The following is a 16,200-nucleotide window of genomic DNA, read 5'->3' as shown; positions in this document are numbered from 1 at the left end:
TATTGGGAGGTTTTATAGTGCTACACATTTTTTTTTTGCTTGTGATGAGTTTAAATTTATAAGCAAAAGAGCAATACGTCTCATGAGTCATTTGAGCGAGTGAGTCATTTGAGCATCGCATCAGTATCTTTCTGACAATCTCAACTGCAATTTCATTCGACTTCATATAAACATAAATTTATCTAATTCAGTTTCATATAAACATGAATTTATCTAAATTAGCTACAATAACGCCTGAAGATGACAGGCTAAGATGTCTGATTATGTATTCAAATCGACGTGCTTGTGTTAATTGGTAAAGTTTAAGGAGTATTCTTTAACGTATTATATTTTGAAATGTAAATTGTTAAAGATTACTTACATATGTGTCTAGCCAACCGTGGTCTTCCTTGGGCTCGTTTTCAGAGAATAAGACTTGTTAAAGATTACTCCTATAAAAAGGGATTTTGCATCCTTATCAGGATATAGCATGATTAATTCTTCGGACTATGATGTATATATCTTGAATTGATATGATGGAATGGTTCACAGGGAGTGGAAGCCAGTAGTGAATATAGAATAGAAAAACACTTCGTTACTTAATTATTCCTTAATTAAGTGAAAATGACAAAAATGAAACAGTCAACAATACTTGTGGCTGGTTGGGTCTGTTGAATGAGTAAAAAATGACCAATTTGCAAAAATCTGGTTCAAACGGGGTCAATCGCCTTATAAACTTGCCTACTTGACCTTTAAAACTAGATGTTTGTAGAAAAAATGATAATAAATAACAATGATTACGTTGCATGATTAATGTGTCGTTTGTTTTTTTTGAGATAAAATGTCTGCAGTCTGCGGATAACATCTGTAGACCTTTGCAATAGAAAAGGTGAACCAGACGTCTGCAGTCTGAAAGAAGATTGTACATCTGGAAGTTGCTAGAATGAACTAAAATCTAATTAAACCGAATTTTTTAAAACTTAAAAGAGTTTTTCAATAATTTTATGACTTTATTAAAGATAATTAAAAAATATAGATCGACTTTTAATTATTATTGTATAAAAAGTGAAAATAATATAGTACGAGTTAACGTATATATTTGATAAAAACAACAAACTTTGGTCGCAAAAATATACCTAAACATTGTAATTAAGGATAAAAGAATTTAACACATAAAATGGATGTAAAGAAACTTTGATTTTAAATAAAATTTTTAAAATTTTCATTTTATCTTTTCAATTAAATCAATTAAAACCTGTCCATAAATATTTATCAAAAGAAATGAATGATATTACATTAAATAATGTTTTATAAAATTTGACACAGAAAATATAAGACAATATTATGATTTTTTTTTCATATCTATATAAACAGCTTTATCAACCATTATTGTAATTAAATTTTTATTTATAAATTTTATCACAAAAGTCGTGATTGTGTCGTCGAACTTTTTTTATCTAAGTATTGTAACAATTTTTTTTTTTCAAATTGTTTATTTTAGAAAAAGTTGGAATAAATATAAGTTTAAAAAAAAGGAAAAAAACTAAGATATATGTGTTTTTTAGGCTTAAAAATGTTTGAATAAGTTTGAAGACTCTGGTCTATATCTGCGCCAAAAAGAGGACATGCAAACCTTTTTAAGTATGCGGTCTTAAAAAAAACAAACAGTTTGTGAAGCCTAATGTCTGCTAGTGGTCTGCGCGTCGCAAACAAAAGATATCAAAACGAACTACAGATAAAAAAACAAACATCTGAATCTCCTTTCTTATTAAAGAGTCCATTTGCAACAACTGTTTAATACAACCAACAATATAGGAGTTGTGTTTTCTTTTTCAAGTTTCCTTATAGCCTTTCACTATTCCTTGTTATAACATTAGACAACTACATCTTTTTATATTTATCTTCGAAGTAGATAAGTTTTATTAAAGACAACCATTTGCTTTGTAAATTTAACCATTTGCTTTCTCTTTCTCTACCCGATTTCTACCACTAGTTACTATTTACTCATGTAGCTATGAATGTTCGTTTGTAGTGACTCTAATACATGATACATGTGGGATTAGCCGTGGTCTCGACAAACGAGGCTCTTCTTTCCAAAGGAAAAAAGTAAAGGAAGTCCACCATTTCTTTTAGTTATTTGTTTCTTGTTTTGTTAAATAATATCAATGAGGTCCTATATGTTTTTCAAGATTTTTCCTGATATTTTTCCTATATAAATACTAAATAGAATTTATAAATTAGATGGGTTCTAACTTCTAAGACATACCGATACATGGTAGCTTTGCTATAGTGGAAGGGATGGTTTTTTATGGTGAGACGGTGACTTGTAGAAGAGTTCCTTCTTGGGTGTTTTCATAGATTGTTCTGTTTTTTTTTTTTTTTTCTTATTTTGTTCTTCCTTATTAGGTCCAACCTACATATCCCATACTAATGTTAGAAATGGTATAATAAACGAAGAATAAATAAATAAGACTGACACCCATCTTGTTTGTATCGTCAACCTTATTAACTTTATCGCCCTCAACCTTATCAACATTCTCAATTCCTTCCGATTTTTTCATTTTTTTTTTTTCATTCTTCTCTTTTCCCTTATTCGTCTCACATGACAAACCGTGTAATTTTGTCTAATATAATTTTAAAATAAAAACTAATTATGAAAACACGTTTATTTTATGTTACTTTATATTTTTGCAAAGTATGTACTTTTTGACATCATTTTATGATGATATAAAATGAATGACGGATGGATCATAGGTTTTTCTTTTGAAAACATGAGTATGAAATTTTTATATGAACTTGTAGTTTAACAAGTCAACAAGCAATTGTCTATTTTTGGAAGCACTATAACATCATCATGAATGTGAGTGTTTTCAAAATTTAAAATATTAATAAACAACTATAAAAATTGATATTTATTGAATTGTTTTTTGGATGATAATACTAATATTTGTATTTTATTAAATATCACTATTTTTGAGTTTTATATTTCATACAATTAAAATTTTTATTTAATTATTTTATATTTTAAATTTTATTTTGTTTAAAATTAAAGTTTCATTAGAACTAGTTATTATCTATTATTTTAATTTTCAAAGACTTAATATATATTTTTTAATATATTATATATTGCAATATATTAGTTTTAGTTAAGGCTATTGGGGTAAAGAAGGGCGTTACCTCCATTAAAATTTTATTAATAAAAAGAATATATATAATAGCAGGTTGAAGATTTCCTTCCTATGGAAAAGAAAAGGGTTCTAGGGACCAACACAACCTAAGTAACTAAAGGCCAACTAAAAGCGGACAAAACAAGCTCTAAACCCTAATATAAAGCATAACCAACCACAAAGACATAAAATAAGACATAAATCTTGGTCACAAAGTCAAGGCAGGTGCTAAGTGACGATCTCTTCATTCTTTAAAGAACACCTCCAAAAGATCTTAGCTTTAGCAATATTTGGGGAGGCATTGAGAGTGAGACTCATGGGTCTCGAGCGGACTTCATCAATAATAGTCTTGAAACATAGTCTGTTCTGGAATTTGACTCTAAGAGACCCGAGTCTAAGCGTTGCAATATACAATGATAAGTCATTAGAATATGACACATCAGTCTATGGTAGTAATAAAAGAACTTATCTTAAGTTTGTTAAAAATAAGGAGTCTCCAATACGGATCGAGGTTGTGATTTGAAGGTCATAATTTGGAGTCTAACGTGAGATAGGGAGCACGTGCAAGATCAAGCACTTCATGCAGTCAAGGAGTCCAAGAGTTAGATACTCATTCAAAGCAACATAGAAGTTACTATTTCGTTGATAATTCCGGGACGTAATTATCCTAAGGGGGAGATAATTGTAACGCCCGTAAATCCGAGCTAGTCAATTTAGAGACAAAGAGCATCAAAAATGAGTTTTTGATGGAAGATTACTTATAATTAATAATCTTAACCAATTGGTAGAATATGTTATAAGAGTTCCGTACATATAAAGAACGCCGAAATCCGAGTTATAACGAAGAAGTTATGACCCGTCGAAGTTTTACGGCAAAACTGACATGACACCGAGAATCGTAAAAAGTGAATTTACGATAAAATACTTTCTAGCATTAGTGATCTAAACAAAAGTCATAGTATATGTTAAAAAGAGAGCGTGCATAAAAAAAACGTCCAAATCTGACTTCGTATGAGGAAGTTGAGATTTTTCTCAGATTTAGCATAACAATGCACAACCCGAAAATTCAAAGTTCAAATTGCTCGATTTTTAGCCAAAATAATCTAACCGAGAAATGAATATATCGTTAATAGGATTTAAACGATAAAAAGATAGTCGAAAACGGACCTCGTATGTGAAAGATATGGATGAAGCTTAGTCTCTACTTTTCGAGCACGACGAATTCGATACAGTTTTGTAAATCTAATATAGAATGAGAATTAGCCAACAGGATCTAAATGAAAGTTGTAGTACTCATGAATACCAATGCGTGGATGTAAAGAACGTCGAAAACGGAGCTCGTATGTTAAAGATATAGACGAAACTTAGTCTCTACTCTTCAAGCGCGACGAATTCGAATACAGTTTTGTAAATCTGAGATACAATGAGAATTAGCCGATTGGGTCTAAATGAAAGTTGTAGTACTCGTAAATACCAACGCGTGGATATAAATAACGTAGAAAATGGAGCTCGTACGCGGAAGATATGGGTGAATCTTAGGGGCTACTCTACGATAAAATCCTTATAAATAAATGATGAATCCTTCATATTTTCTTCACACCATAACCTTTCTTTCTCTCTCTAACTTCTCTCTAGCCTACCTAAACCCCTACCAAGTCTAGGGAACCTCCCTAGCATGAGAAGGAAGCCCCGAAGCGCCCGACGGCTTCGAGAAGAAAAGCTTTCGGCTTGGAAACGCTGCTCCAGCGAAGCCCGATTTTTTAATAAAAACCCGTTGTAAGTGAGCTACGCCTATATTATTTCTAATATAACTTTTATTTAAATATAGTAATGTTATTAGGGCCTTATAATAATTATTTGGACTATTATTATGTGTCATATAAGTATCGTTATAACATCTTTTTAACCACTCGCGGTACGGGGAATCTGGTTTAAAGGGCCGCATATGGTTGTTGGATTTCAGAAGTGCGATATGCCAAAATGGTCATGCCCTCCAGTGTTTTATGTCTGGCACTTGTTTGTATATACTATATAGTGGTTGAGAAATATTGTTTCGTACTTATATAATAGTAATAATAGCAAGACTATTAATTAGTCTTAGTGAATATTAGACTAAAACTCTAGTGGTAATGATACTAGGTTTTCTCAAAGGAAAATTGTGTTAAGAGTAACGAAGTGTTGTCCGAGTGTCGAGTCACCACCTTTTCAGGTGAGTGTATAGTTACTTTCATCTTACACATAGATATGAAGTATTTTAATATAAATTACGTGTTATGTGTGCATATTATCTAAATACTCGCTGTTTATACTGGGTGAAAGATTTTTATACATGTTTTAAATGATTTAAACTGTATATGTATTTTATATCTACAAAATGTGTTGGGTAAAACATGAGTAGATTGAATAGTTGATGTGTAATAACACGATGAAAGATATCAATGTTAACAGTGATCCAGTCATCTAGTGGAGTATATATGACGGTCCAGTGGAACGCTAGCAGGCTCGTAACCTATAGGTGTTTTTGAACAGGGTGCTCATTAGGTATTTTGAACTAAGTGTGTTCACTAGGTATTTTTGAACTAAGTGTGTTCACTAGTTCTTTTTGAACTAAGTGTTCACCAGATGTTTTGGGCTACGTGTTCACCAATTGAATCTATAAACATTGGTAACGATGGATTTCGTGCCAATTCCTTAGGATGATCCTTAGGAGTAAATGAACGAAGAATGGTTGATTCTTATGGTAGATCCTTAAGATAATGGGGATGGGTAATTTGGTTGATTAATTATTTGAAGTGTAACAACCCAATTTTCACGACCAAAAATTTCAGTTTTGATTAAGTGATTTGCACAACATTTGTATCAAAATATCAACCGATCATATCATTTAATAAAAGCATGTCTCATATCTGAAAACCGAATCATAAAAACATAATAATGTCAGAGTACAAATCCCATAATAACTTATAATGCGGAAAACAAAGAGTGTGTGTATGATGTGCCACTACCGCCCCAACTCCTTCCCTTTTGCTGAAGAGGTACTTGAAACCAAAACTGTAAACTGTAAGCACGAAGGTTAGTGAGTTCCCCCATCGTACCACATACCATACAAGCACATAACATACATACTGCCGGGCAATTCTAGGGTGCCCGACCTACCTGGTACGACCATTCTGGGGTGCCGACCTACCCATGCGGCCATTCTGGGGCGTTGTCCTATCCATGCGGCCATTCTGGGGTGTCGTCCTACCCATGTCAAGCCATTCTGAGGTGCTGACCTACCCGTCGGTCCTAACAACCGACCCTCGGGGACTAGTCCACCCCTTACTGCTACTATCACATATATAATAACATAAACATACTATTAGACATATCTGGGTTGTCCGAACTACCCTTCAGTCCTAACAACCGAACTTGGGGACTATTCCCCTCCTACTACTGCTATCACATATAACATATCATGCCAGCATATAAACATATCAACACATATTATTAGACATATCTGGGGTGTCTGACCTACCATTCGGTCCTAACAACCGAACTCTACTACTATCACATATAACATATCATGCCAACATATAAGATATCGGGTAGTAGCAAACCTATATGATATCACAAAGACAATCATCTAATCATACAACTCCTACTAGTGGGCCGACATTGTGGCCGTAGACCCACCGCTACTGGAAGGTAACTCACCTCGTAGTAGCTGTTGATCTGTGCGGGAATCCTCTGACTACTATCGCTGCTGCTATGGAAATCCTCTGACTATAATTCCTACAAAACACTTAGTCATACACTGCTAACTGTTCTTAGGGTAAAATGACCATTTTACCCCTGACCAAATCAAAGTCAAAGTTAACTTCTAGTTGACCTGACTCGCCGAGTTGGATCGCCAACTCATCGAGTCCTTATCCTTCCATTTGTCCTTATTGTTGGATTAGTGTCTGAGCCTGTAACCATAATTGGTAAGTACTTGACCCGATTGTGCATGGTCCTTTTAGGATGCCTTCACCAAAGCAACTTAACTGGAGAAATAATAGAGAAAGAGGTTATTATGATTTATTAATATGTTATAAGAATAATATATTAAAGTAGAAATCATATTTGTTTAATTAATATTGGTCAATAATTAATTAAGAATTAATTTTGTGATCAAATGTAATTAATTAAACTAGAGGTGCTGAATTGTAATTATGTGATAGTTACAAAATAGGGAAAGGATTATCCTAAGGATAGGTTGGACGAATTTAAGGTGATAAGGCCTTAGAATTTGTTCATGATAAGGATTCAAGGCTTATCTTGTGGGTTGCTTGGTGGACAAGCAACTAGATAAGGATAAGGACTGAAACCCTATCTCTACACCTATATAAACACCCCTTTGGCTCATGATTTCGTTCATACCTTCCCAAGGCTTCTTAGGGATGAATTTTATACCTCTCCTTCTTTCTCTATAGTCTCTCCAATTGCTCTTGGTGTTTGTGAGCCATTAGAGGCACTACACTTGTGGTGCTTGCTTTCAAGACTTAGGGTTTGAAGATTCAAGATGTTATTACAATATAACAACAAGAGGTATGTAATCTAACCTTCTTGGTTAATTTCGAAAATAGCAATCATCTTTAGGGTTTTATTATGTGTTCATAATGTTGTGTATCTAATAGTGAAAAAATAGATCCAATGCTAGGGTTGCATGTACACATAGAACTGTTTGTATAAAACCCATCACTTATACCCGTCTCTACTCGTCGAGTTAGGCGATGACTCGATGAGTTTTCCTTCTAAATGAACATCGACTGAATCCTCATCCGACTCACCGAGTTGTATGAACAACTCGTTGAGTTCATCTTCAACTGATACACAGGTCCTGTCCTTGACTCGCCGAGTTGTATGAACAACTCGTCGAGTTCATCTTCATCCTTAAGAAGTTTGCCTTAGACTCGACGAGTCTGCTCATGCACTCACCGAGTCCCATGAACTTCCAAAACAATGGTTTAGTCCAGAATGCTGGGTCACTCCCCGAGAACCCCCCTAAAACCTTTCAACACTCAAATGGGTCCTTATGACCCTCAACTGATATGGGACAGAAACCTTGGACTCGCCGAGTCCAAGAATGGACTCGTCGAGTTGGTCACATCCTCTTACTAAATCTTCGATTTCTAATGTACAACCCTTGATCAAAAGATAGATCTATGCTTCTACAATCGATCTAGCACGTAAAGTTACAACCTTTACGTGCTTGCATGGGACTTTGAGCTCAAAAGGTACTTAAACAATCTCTTACAATGCATGGGGCCTTCTTTGAGTGCAAGAGCCACTCCTTTCTGCCTTGTAACCCCACTAAGGGCCTCGATTTGAAGCATTGTAACGCCAGTAGATCCGGGCTAGTCAGTTTAGAGGCAATAAGTTTCGAAAATGACTTTTCGGCAAAATATTATTTAGAAATAATCTTAACCAAGTTGTAGTATACGTTACAAGGTTTCCATACATATAAAGACCGCCGAAATCCGAGTTATAACGAAGAAGTTATGACCCGTCGGAGTTTCGTGATGGAACCGACACAATACCGGGAAATATAAATAGTGAATTTACGATAGAGCGAGATTTAGCCTTAGCGATCTAAACGAGATTTAGCCTTAGCGATATACCCCTACAGAGCTCGACTCCTAGCTAAAATCCCATTATAAGTAAGTTATGCTTACCCTATTTTAAATATTGTTTATATTTAAAATTAGTATTGTTATTATAAATTTATAATAAATATTTGAACTATTATTATGACTTATATAAGTGTCGTTATAATATCTTTTTAACTACTCGCGATACGGGGAATCTGGTTTAAAGGGCCGCATAGGATTGTTGGATTTCAGAAGTGCTATATGACAAAATGGTCCTGCCCTCAGGTGTTTTATGTCTGGTTCCTGTCTGTACATAGTGGTTGGAAAGTATTGTTTAAACGCTTATATAATAATAATAATAATAATAATAATAATAATAATAATAATAATAATAATAATAATAATAATAAGACTAATAGTTAGTCACGGTAAATATCAGACTAGAATCTAGTAGTAATAATACTATGTTTTGTCGAAGGAAATTATTTTAAAGTAAACGAAGCGTTGTCCGAGTACCGAGTCACTACCTTCTCAGGTGAATGCATGGTCCCTTTCATCTTACACATAGATATGAAGTATTTAATATAAATTACATGTTGTGAGTGCATAGTTACTTTCATCTTACACATATATATGAAGTATTTTATATAAACTATGTGCTATGTGTGCATATTATCTGAATACTTGTTATCTATGCTAGATGAACGTTTTTTATACATGTTTTAGATGATTTGAACTGTATACATATTTTAAATATACAAGTATGTTGGGTATGAGATGGGTAAATGAATGATGAGAGATAAAAGATGATGTGAGTAAACATTGGCAGCTATAGACTTAGTGCCTAACAAATAACATCAGCATCTATGGACTTAATGCCTATTGGACAAATACTGGTAGCTATGGACTTAGTACCTGTTAGGAATTGGTAGCTATGGACTTAGTACCTATTAGATAAACACTTGTAGCTATGGATTTAGTACCTAGCAGCTATGAAATTAGTGCTTTACAAACGAGCATTGACAACTATAGATTTAGTACCAGTCCTATAACTTTGGAAGCAAAGGACTTCAGAATGAACGAATGCGGGATAGATGACTTTGAGGATAGATCCTTAAGAGTAAAGAAGATAATAGGGATGGGTAATTGGGTCGATTGTTTGATTGTTTAAACATAATAATTATATTATTGTGGGTTGAAAACCCTATGTACTCACCAGGTTTCCCAACCTGACCCACCTAGTTTATTTATATTACAGGTGTTGAGATGAAGTCACATTACACTAAGAGATTAAAGAGATGTAGATCACTAGTGTAAATAAATGTAAGTTCTGTTTATGCTTATGTTTCTGTATTGACGATGACATCCCAAATGTTTTAAAACGAATTAAAAATATTTTTCTTCGGAAATACTTTGATAACGTATTTATCATGTTTTACTGGGAACAAATTCCACAACATTTTTATTAAAAGAGGTACTCTGATTTTTATAAAGCATAAACAAAATCGGTCTTTTCTGGCCGTGAAAATGGGGATGTCACAAACATCAACCCCTAACCATGCTTGCAATCATGATTGGTGACCAAAATGGCTTAGAAAAGCCCTAAAACTCCACAAAATGGGATCTATCAAAAGAACAAACAAGGTATAGACTTTGTACCTTCTGTAGACTGCAAATGATGCTCAAAATTGGATCCTGCTAGCCTCATCTTGATCCTTCAAGCTTTTCCATCCTTCCTTAGGTCACAAAGCACCAAAATCACTCCAAATGCCTTAGATTGCTTCAATAACGGCTAGGGTTTGCTATGGGGGTCTTTTGGGAGCAAGGGAGACAAAGGAGGCCGAGTTAAGGTGTTTAAATAGGGTGCAAACCCTCATGTTATGATTTTTGTCCAGACAGGGCCTACTCGCCGAGTCTGGGACCCGACTCGTCGATTCTACTGCTTAAACCCCGTGTCTCATCCCGCTTCTACTCTCTGAGTTGGTCTTTCAACTCGCTGAGTCTAAGGGCAAAATGCAAAAATATTAATAAAAAAATACGTACCAAGAACCAGGTGCTACATGAAGATTAAACATAATAATTATATTATTGTGGGTTGAAAACCCTATGTACTCACCAGGTTTTCTAACCTGACCCACTCAGTTTATTTATATCACATGTGTTGATATGAAGTCACATTACACTGAGAGATTAAGGAGATATAAATCACCAGTGATAATGAATGTAAGTTTTGTTTATGCTTATGTTTCTGTATTGACGATGACATCCCAAATGTTTTAAAATGAATAAAAATACTTTTATTCGGAAATGTCTTAATAACGTATTTATCATGTTTTACTGGTAAACAAATTCCGCAATATTTTTATTAGAAGAGGTACTCTGATTTTTATACAACATAAACAAAATCGGTATTTTCTGACCGTGAAAATAAGGATGTCATATAAAATCTTTAAGAGTGAATCGGTTTCATTTAAAGTGTGTCCTTGCAGGTAACGAGCGTCCAGATGTGAGAGGTCATAAGAACAATATTCCAAGTGGACATACTCTTTATACCAATGCCACCTTAAGTTTGTGGGAGAGAAACAACTTTCCAAGAGACTTTGGTTTTTCCTCTTTTAAGCTCACCTTGGCACCAAAGAAACGCTCCCACGAGCTCTTCTATATGATTCGTGATGGTATTGTCAAATATGTTTTAATTTTCTAGGTATTGTATATGCTTAGAAATAACAAATTAAATGTGAGACTTTATAAAATATGTTACAGAGATGATGGTAAATTATTTTACTTCATAACAACTTATAAAAATAGTCGATGAATGAAAATGATTTAAATTAATAATATTTTATTGATAAAGTTAATATATTTTTTATAGGAAAATAAAAATTATACAAGATGTCAATTATTTGAGATACTCCACTCCACTTAGAAATACAAAGAGTCATTGATGATATCATTAAATTGAAATACAAAGTTGGTTCTTGACTAGGTTATAAGAATTTATCATAATTGTTTTGAACTATACATGTTAAAATATTTCTTATGATAATAATCACTTTGAAAGTCAATATAATTAAAGATTAGGATTCATGGATATATATAAAAAAACAAACTATTATCATATTTAGATATAAAGTTTATTAATTATAATGATTATTATCATAATTAAATATGAAATGTATTCTATAGTAAATGCATTTCATATTTAATTAATGATAATATTTTTTATAATTAGTTATTTCTTTATGTATCATTACGATATATATTAAAATGGAAAGTGATTTGTACACAACAGTTTTTTATCATACACAACAATTTATACATTATATAGTTATACATTACAACATTTTAAAACACCAATTGTTATGTATGGAGAAAAATTATTGTGTGCAAATCAACTCCCTATTAAAATATATCGGAAAGATTTTAAGTAGTAAAAATCTATTTGAGTAATGAATGAGATCTTAAGCTTAGATCAAAGTAAGAAGTATCTTTGTATATTTGGAGTGTAACTACTATTATAAATACTATTTATATCGGTATTTCGGGTTCTCTGATATCTTAAACACAAATCTATACAAATATCGTGATACAAAAATCCAAATATTATTTAGGAAAAATAAGCAACAAGATCCAACGTCAATTATAATGTTAGGGCTCTATATTAAAAATCCAAAATAAAAATAAAAATAATATCATGTTATATAATCCTAGGCATAAGATACTACTTTCAGTCAATTCTATAAAAGAAATATGTAATCTAATTTTATAATAATCAAACATGTAATAAACCAAAGCACAACAAACATGAAGATCATGTAAATTTTCACGCGATTTCAGGTGTCAGCTTAGCTCACCGACTCTTTAACATTGTTAAACATTTCGAATCGGAAAACAGAAAACCTTATTGTTTCAATGGCCGGCCAATCGTTCGACGAAATGCTTCATTGATATCTTCATCAATTCCCCAACATCCCTCTTCTTCGGAGCTAACCCTGGTAAAATTCCCTTCATGCCACACACAATTACACTAACGCCTTGTTCCCGAGTTTTTATGTAACTTCGTTAAAGGAAAGGGAGGGAAAATTTTGACAGAAAGAAAGGGAAGGGAAGGAAAATATTCACTATTTTGTGTTCCCGAGTTCGAAGGAAATGAAAGGAAAGGAAAATAAAATTTTTAGTTTTTGTATTCCCGAGTTAGAAGGAAAAAGAAAATACAACTTAAAATTATCCTTCCCCTCACTTTCTTCCCAAATCCGCCCAATTTGGGAGGAAAATTTGGAAGGAAAATATGACTCTAAAATCCTTCCCCTCCCCTTACTTTCCTTCCATTAATGAAACTTGGAAACATAATTTTTTTTCGACACTCCTCACTTTCCCTCCGTACCCTCCCATTTCTCTTCTTAAGTTGAACTCGGGAACAAGATGTAAAGCCCCGTTTCTTTACCTCTTAATTGAAAAATTAAGAGGTAAGCTTTTAAAAATTAGATTTGAAATGTTTGACACCCTCTTATTTTTACCTCTGAAATTAATAATTGGCTCTTAAACTTTCAGATTTGGTGGCGCATCTGAAAAATAAAAAAGACCCATATGCCCTAGATGTGTCGCTCTTTCTTTCTTTTCAAAATCACGCCTCCCCTGATCCTTTCTTTCTCATCGACGCATAACAACACCTCCACTCCATCTGCGTGTTCCCTCCCCGACATCACAGTCGCTGCCGTCTTCTCCGCCAAGAGCTTCGTCGTTGACAGCTCCGATAGCTGTGTCACAGCATCTCCGGCTCCACCTCCAACGATTCTGCAATGATTTATGCAGTTAAGATCACCCTTCCACTTTTGTAGTAACGAATTACTTGTTTTTCTCGATAAACTTATTGCCCTCTTACTGTTGGTTCATTTGTGAAATTGTAATTCGAAGGATAGGAATGGAGTGATTAATTGTATGTATCAAGGTTTCAACGGTGCAGCGTCTGTGGTTCTTTTTCTCCCCTTTCTTTTTCAAAATTAGGGTTCAATAGTTGGGAACAACGAGTGTTTTTGTTCGACTGTTGATCTGCGTCGAGAACAATTTACTCTCTACATCCTTTTTCAATTTGAAGATACACACATTGACTTCTGAAATCAAAACCTAGAAGTTTTTCAATCAAAAATCGCTAAGGGTTTTGTGACTTCTGCTACAAATTTGCCAACACTTTTCTTTTTAGTACCTGTAACGAAACTAATGCAACTAGATTTTCTTCAAGTTTTGAGAATTTATCACTTGAAGTTAAAAGGAACCCACTTTACTACTTGAGTATGAGCTCAATGTTGTATTCTTGTTCACAATAATACTAATGATTTATGAAGGCAACATTTATCAAGAAAAGATCTTATGTGATTGTGGTATGAACATCTGTGTATCAACTTATCTCTCATTGAAGGGTATCAAACTATTTTCTTGTAAGCTAATCTTTATTTTTAGATTATAGGTTGCATAAATACTAAATTTCGTCTGATTTTGTGCTTTCTAGAGGTATTAATCACCTAAAAAAACAAATGTACCACTAATTTGGCAAACAACAATGATAGTTAAGTAATTTGACCACATTAGATGATGCATCAATTGCTGATTGAAGATTGTATCATGATAATTTATTTGCTAAAATCTTTTAGGATATTGTAATCTTAATTTCATGCTCCAAGATTCATATGTACTCTATCTTCTTGTGTTAATTTTCATTAAATATAATAGTAACCAAAATTTATTACCATTTCATGACATGGGTACCTCACAAAAGGATGCAACTCATCTGTATTCAATGCAAACCGAATAAACAATTCTTAATATCATTTCAAACAATGGTTATGAAGAAGTTTGAAGAAACAATAGCAGCAAAAGATTCAACCGAAAATGGGAATTCATCATCTTTTATGGAAGAAATTTCAAACAAAAAGCAACGAATTGAAGGACCTTTTGTGATGCCACTTATATCAATTCCTAAACTTGAAGAACAAAGTTCAAATGCATCAATTGTTTTATCTGGAACTGCTAAAAAAGGCGAAATCGGACCACCTTTAGGAATAGTGGATATCGGTGTAAGCAAAAGCGCGTATTTTTTTCAAGTTGCACTACCTGGTGTCAAGAAAGATCCTGGTTTATTTTCTTATTCCTTTTACATCATAATATCAATAGCTGTATCACGCTTTTGAAGCGTGATACAGCTATTTGTATCACGCTTCAGAATTCTGAAGCGTGATACAACTAAATGTATCGGGCTTCAGTTTTTGCAGAAGCCCGATACAGGTAAAACTTTATGTGAGATTTACATAAAGTTTTACCATTTTGATCTCGCAGGTCAATTTAGCTGTGAGATTGAACGCGGCGGGATGGTTCATGTGAGAGGAGAAACATCGACAGGTGGGAATACCGTAACGAGACATTCGCGGGTATTTGAAATGAAATTTCAACAGCAATCGCCACCTGGACAGTTTTCTCTGTCTTTTAGTCTACCTGGACCTGTGGACCCCAGGCTGTTTTATCCTAATTTTAGATCAGATGGCATATTTGAAGCTATTGTTATGAAATGCGAAGAGTAAAGTTTGTGTGGACTATTTTACCCTTTTCAATTAAGCACTTGTATTGTACAGGGATGAAGATGATGTTTGTTGTTTGAGATAGGCTGAAGGTTGTAGCTATTTCTAAACTGTTTTGAGGGGAACTTGTTTTTTACTTGATGGGCTTAAAGATATTAATCATATATAAGACACTTGTTTGAACAAATTTATATATTTACTATTTTGGTTTATGTCATTTAATATAATTTAATAATATTGTTTAATCAAGTCATTCATCTAGATCGTAACCAGTGTTTTTTGATTGGTTTAACTGCAAATCTGCTCAAATGGACTTATGGTGTCTATGTAGGATTTTTATTTAATTTAAACTAGGTGTGAAACCCATGAAATATACGGATTGATTAAAAAAAAAAAAGTTCAATATCAAAATATAAACTTTAAGTATTTTTAAATTAAAATTTTTAAACAAATACCAATGAAATGTTGAATAAGTAAGAAATTCAAACTATATTAATAAAAAAAACTATTGAGGTATATTAAATAATTTTTTAGAATCACAAATTTCAAAAACTTATTTAAATATAACATTACATATCCTATTTTCTAAGTTTACTGTTATTATTTAGAATAATATATTTAATTCATTTTTGTTTTTAATTATTAACAATGCAATATATAACTGAAAAGTCGACTTTTAATACCAATTTATCAATTGCTATACATAGGCATCGAACATGAACAGTACCTGATGAAAAAAAACAAGAAGTTTTTGTTAAAATATCACTGCCTCCAACCATATGGTCCATATGATTCAGTTTTTTGGATACAATTTTATTTCCGATTTATTGTGATTTGTTGATTTTTAAGGATGCAAACTTATCCTGGAATCCA

General features: G+C 33.1%; 1 protein-coding gene across 1 annotated transcript; it reads left to right on the top strand.

Moving 5' to 3' along the window:
* The first annotated feature begins 13,350 nt into the window (after nucleotides 1-13,350).
* LOC145012301 (increased DNA methylation 3-like) lies at nucleotides 13,351-15,539 on the top strand. The gene is made up of 3 exons (XM_078971092.1): nucleotides 13,351-13,569; nucleotides 14,532-14,887; nucleotides 15,089-15,539. Exons 1-3 carry the CDS (start codon nucleotides 13,565-13,567, stop codon nucleotides 15,328-15,330), a joined length of 603 nt encoding a protein of 200 aa, XP_078827218.1. The 5' UTR covers nucleotides 13,351-13,564; the 3' UTR covers nucleotides 15,331-15,539.
* Nucleotides 15,540-16,200: the final 661 nt, after the last annotated feature.

This window comes from Lactuca saligna, chromosome 8 (assembly GCF_052625555.1).
Source record: "Lactuca saligna cultivar CGN05327 chromosome 8, ASM5262555v1, whole genome shotgun sequence".
NCBI lineage: Eukaryota > Viridiplantae > Streptophyta > Magnoliopsida > Asterales > Asteraceae > Lactuca > Lactuca saligna.
The sequence above is the reverse complement of the archived record's forward strand: the minus strand, read 5'-3'. Positions and strand labels throughout refer to the sequence as shown.

What these genes read in the sequence shown, in the direction of transcription:
- LOC145012301 (XM_078971092.1), top strand. An exon ending in TGGTGTCAAGAAAGATCCTG is followed by an intron (nt 14,888 to 15,088) that starts GTTTATTTTCTT and finishes TTGATCTCGCAG; the next exon opens with GTCAATTTAGCTGTGAGATT.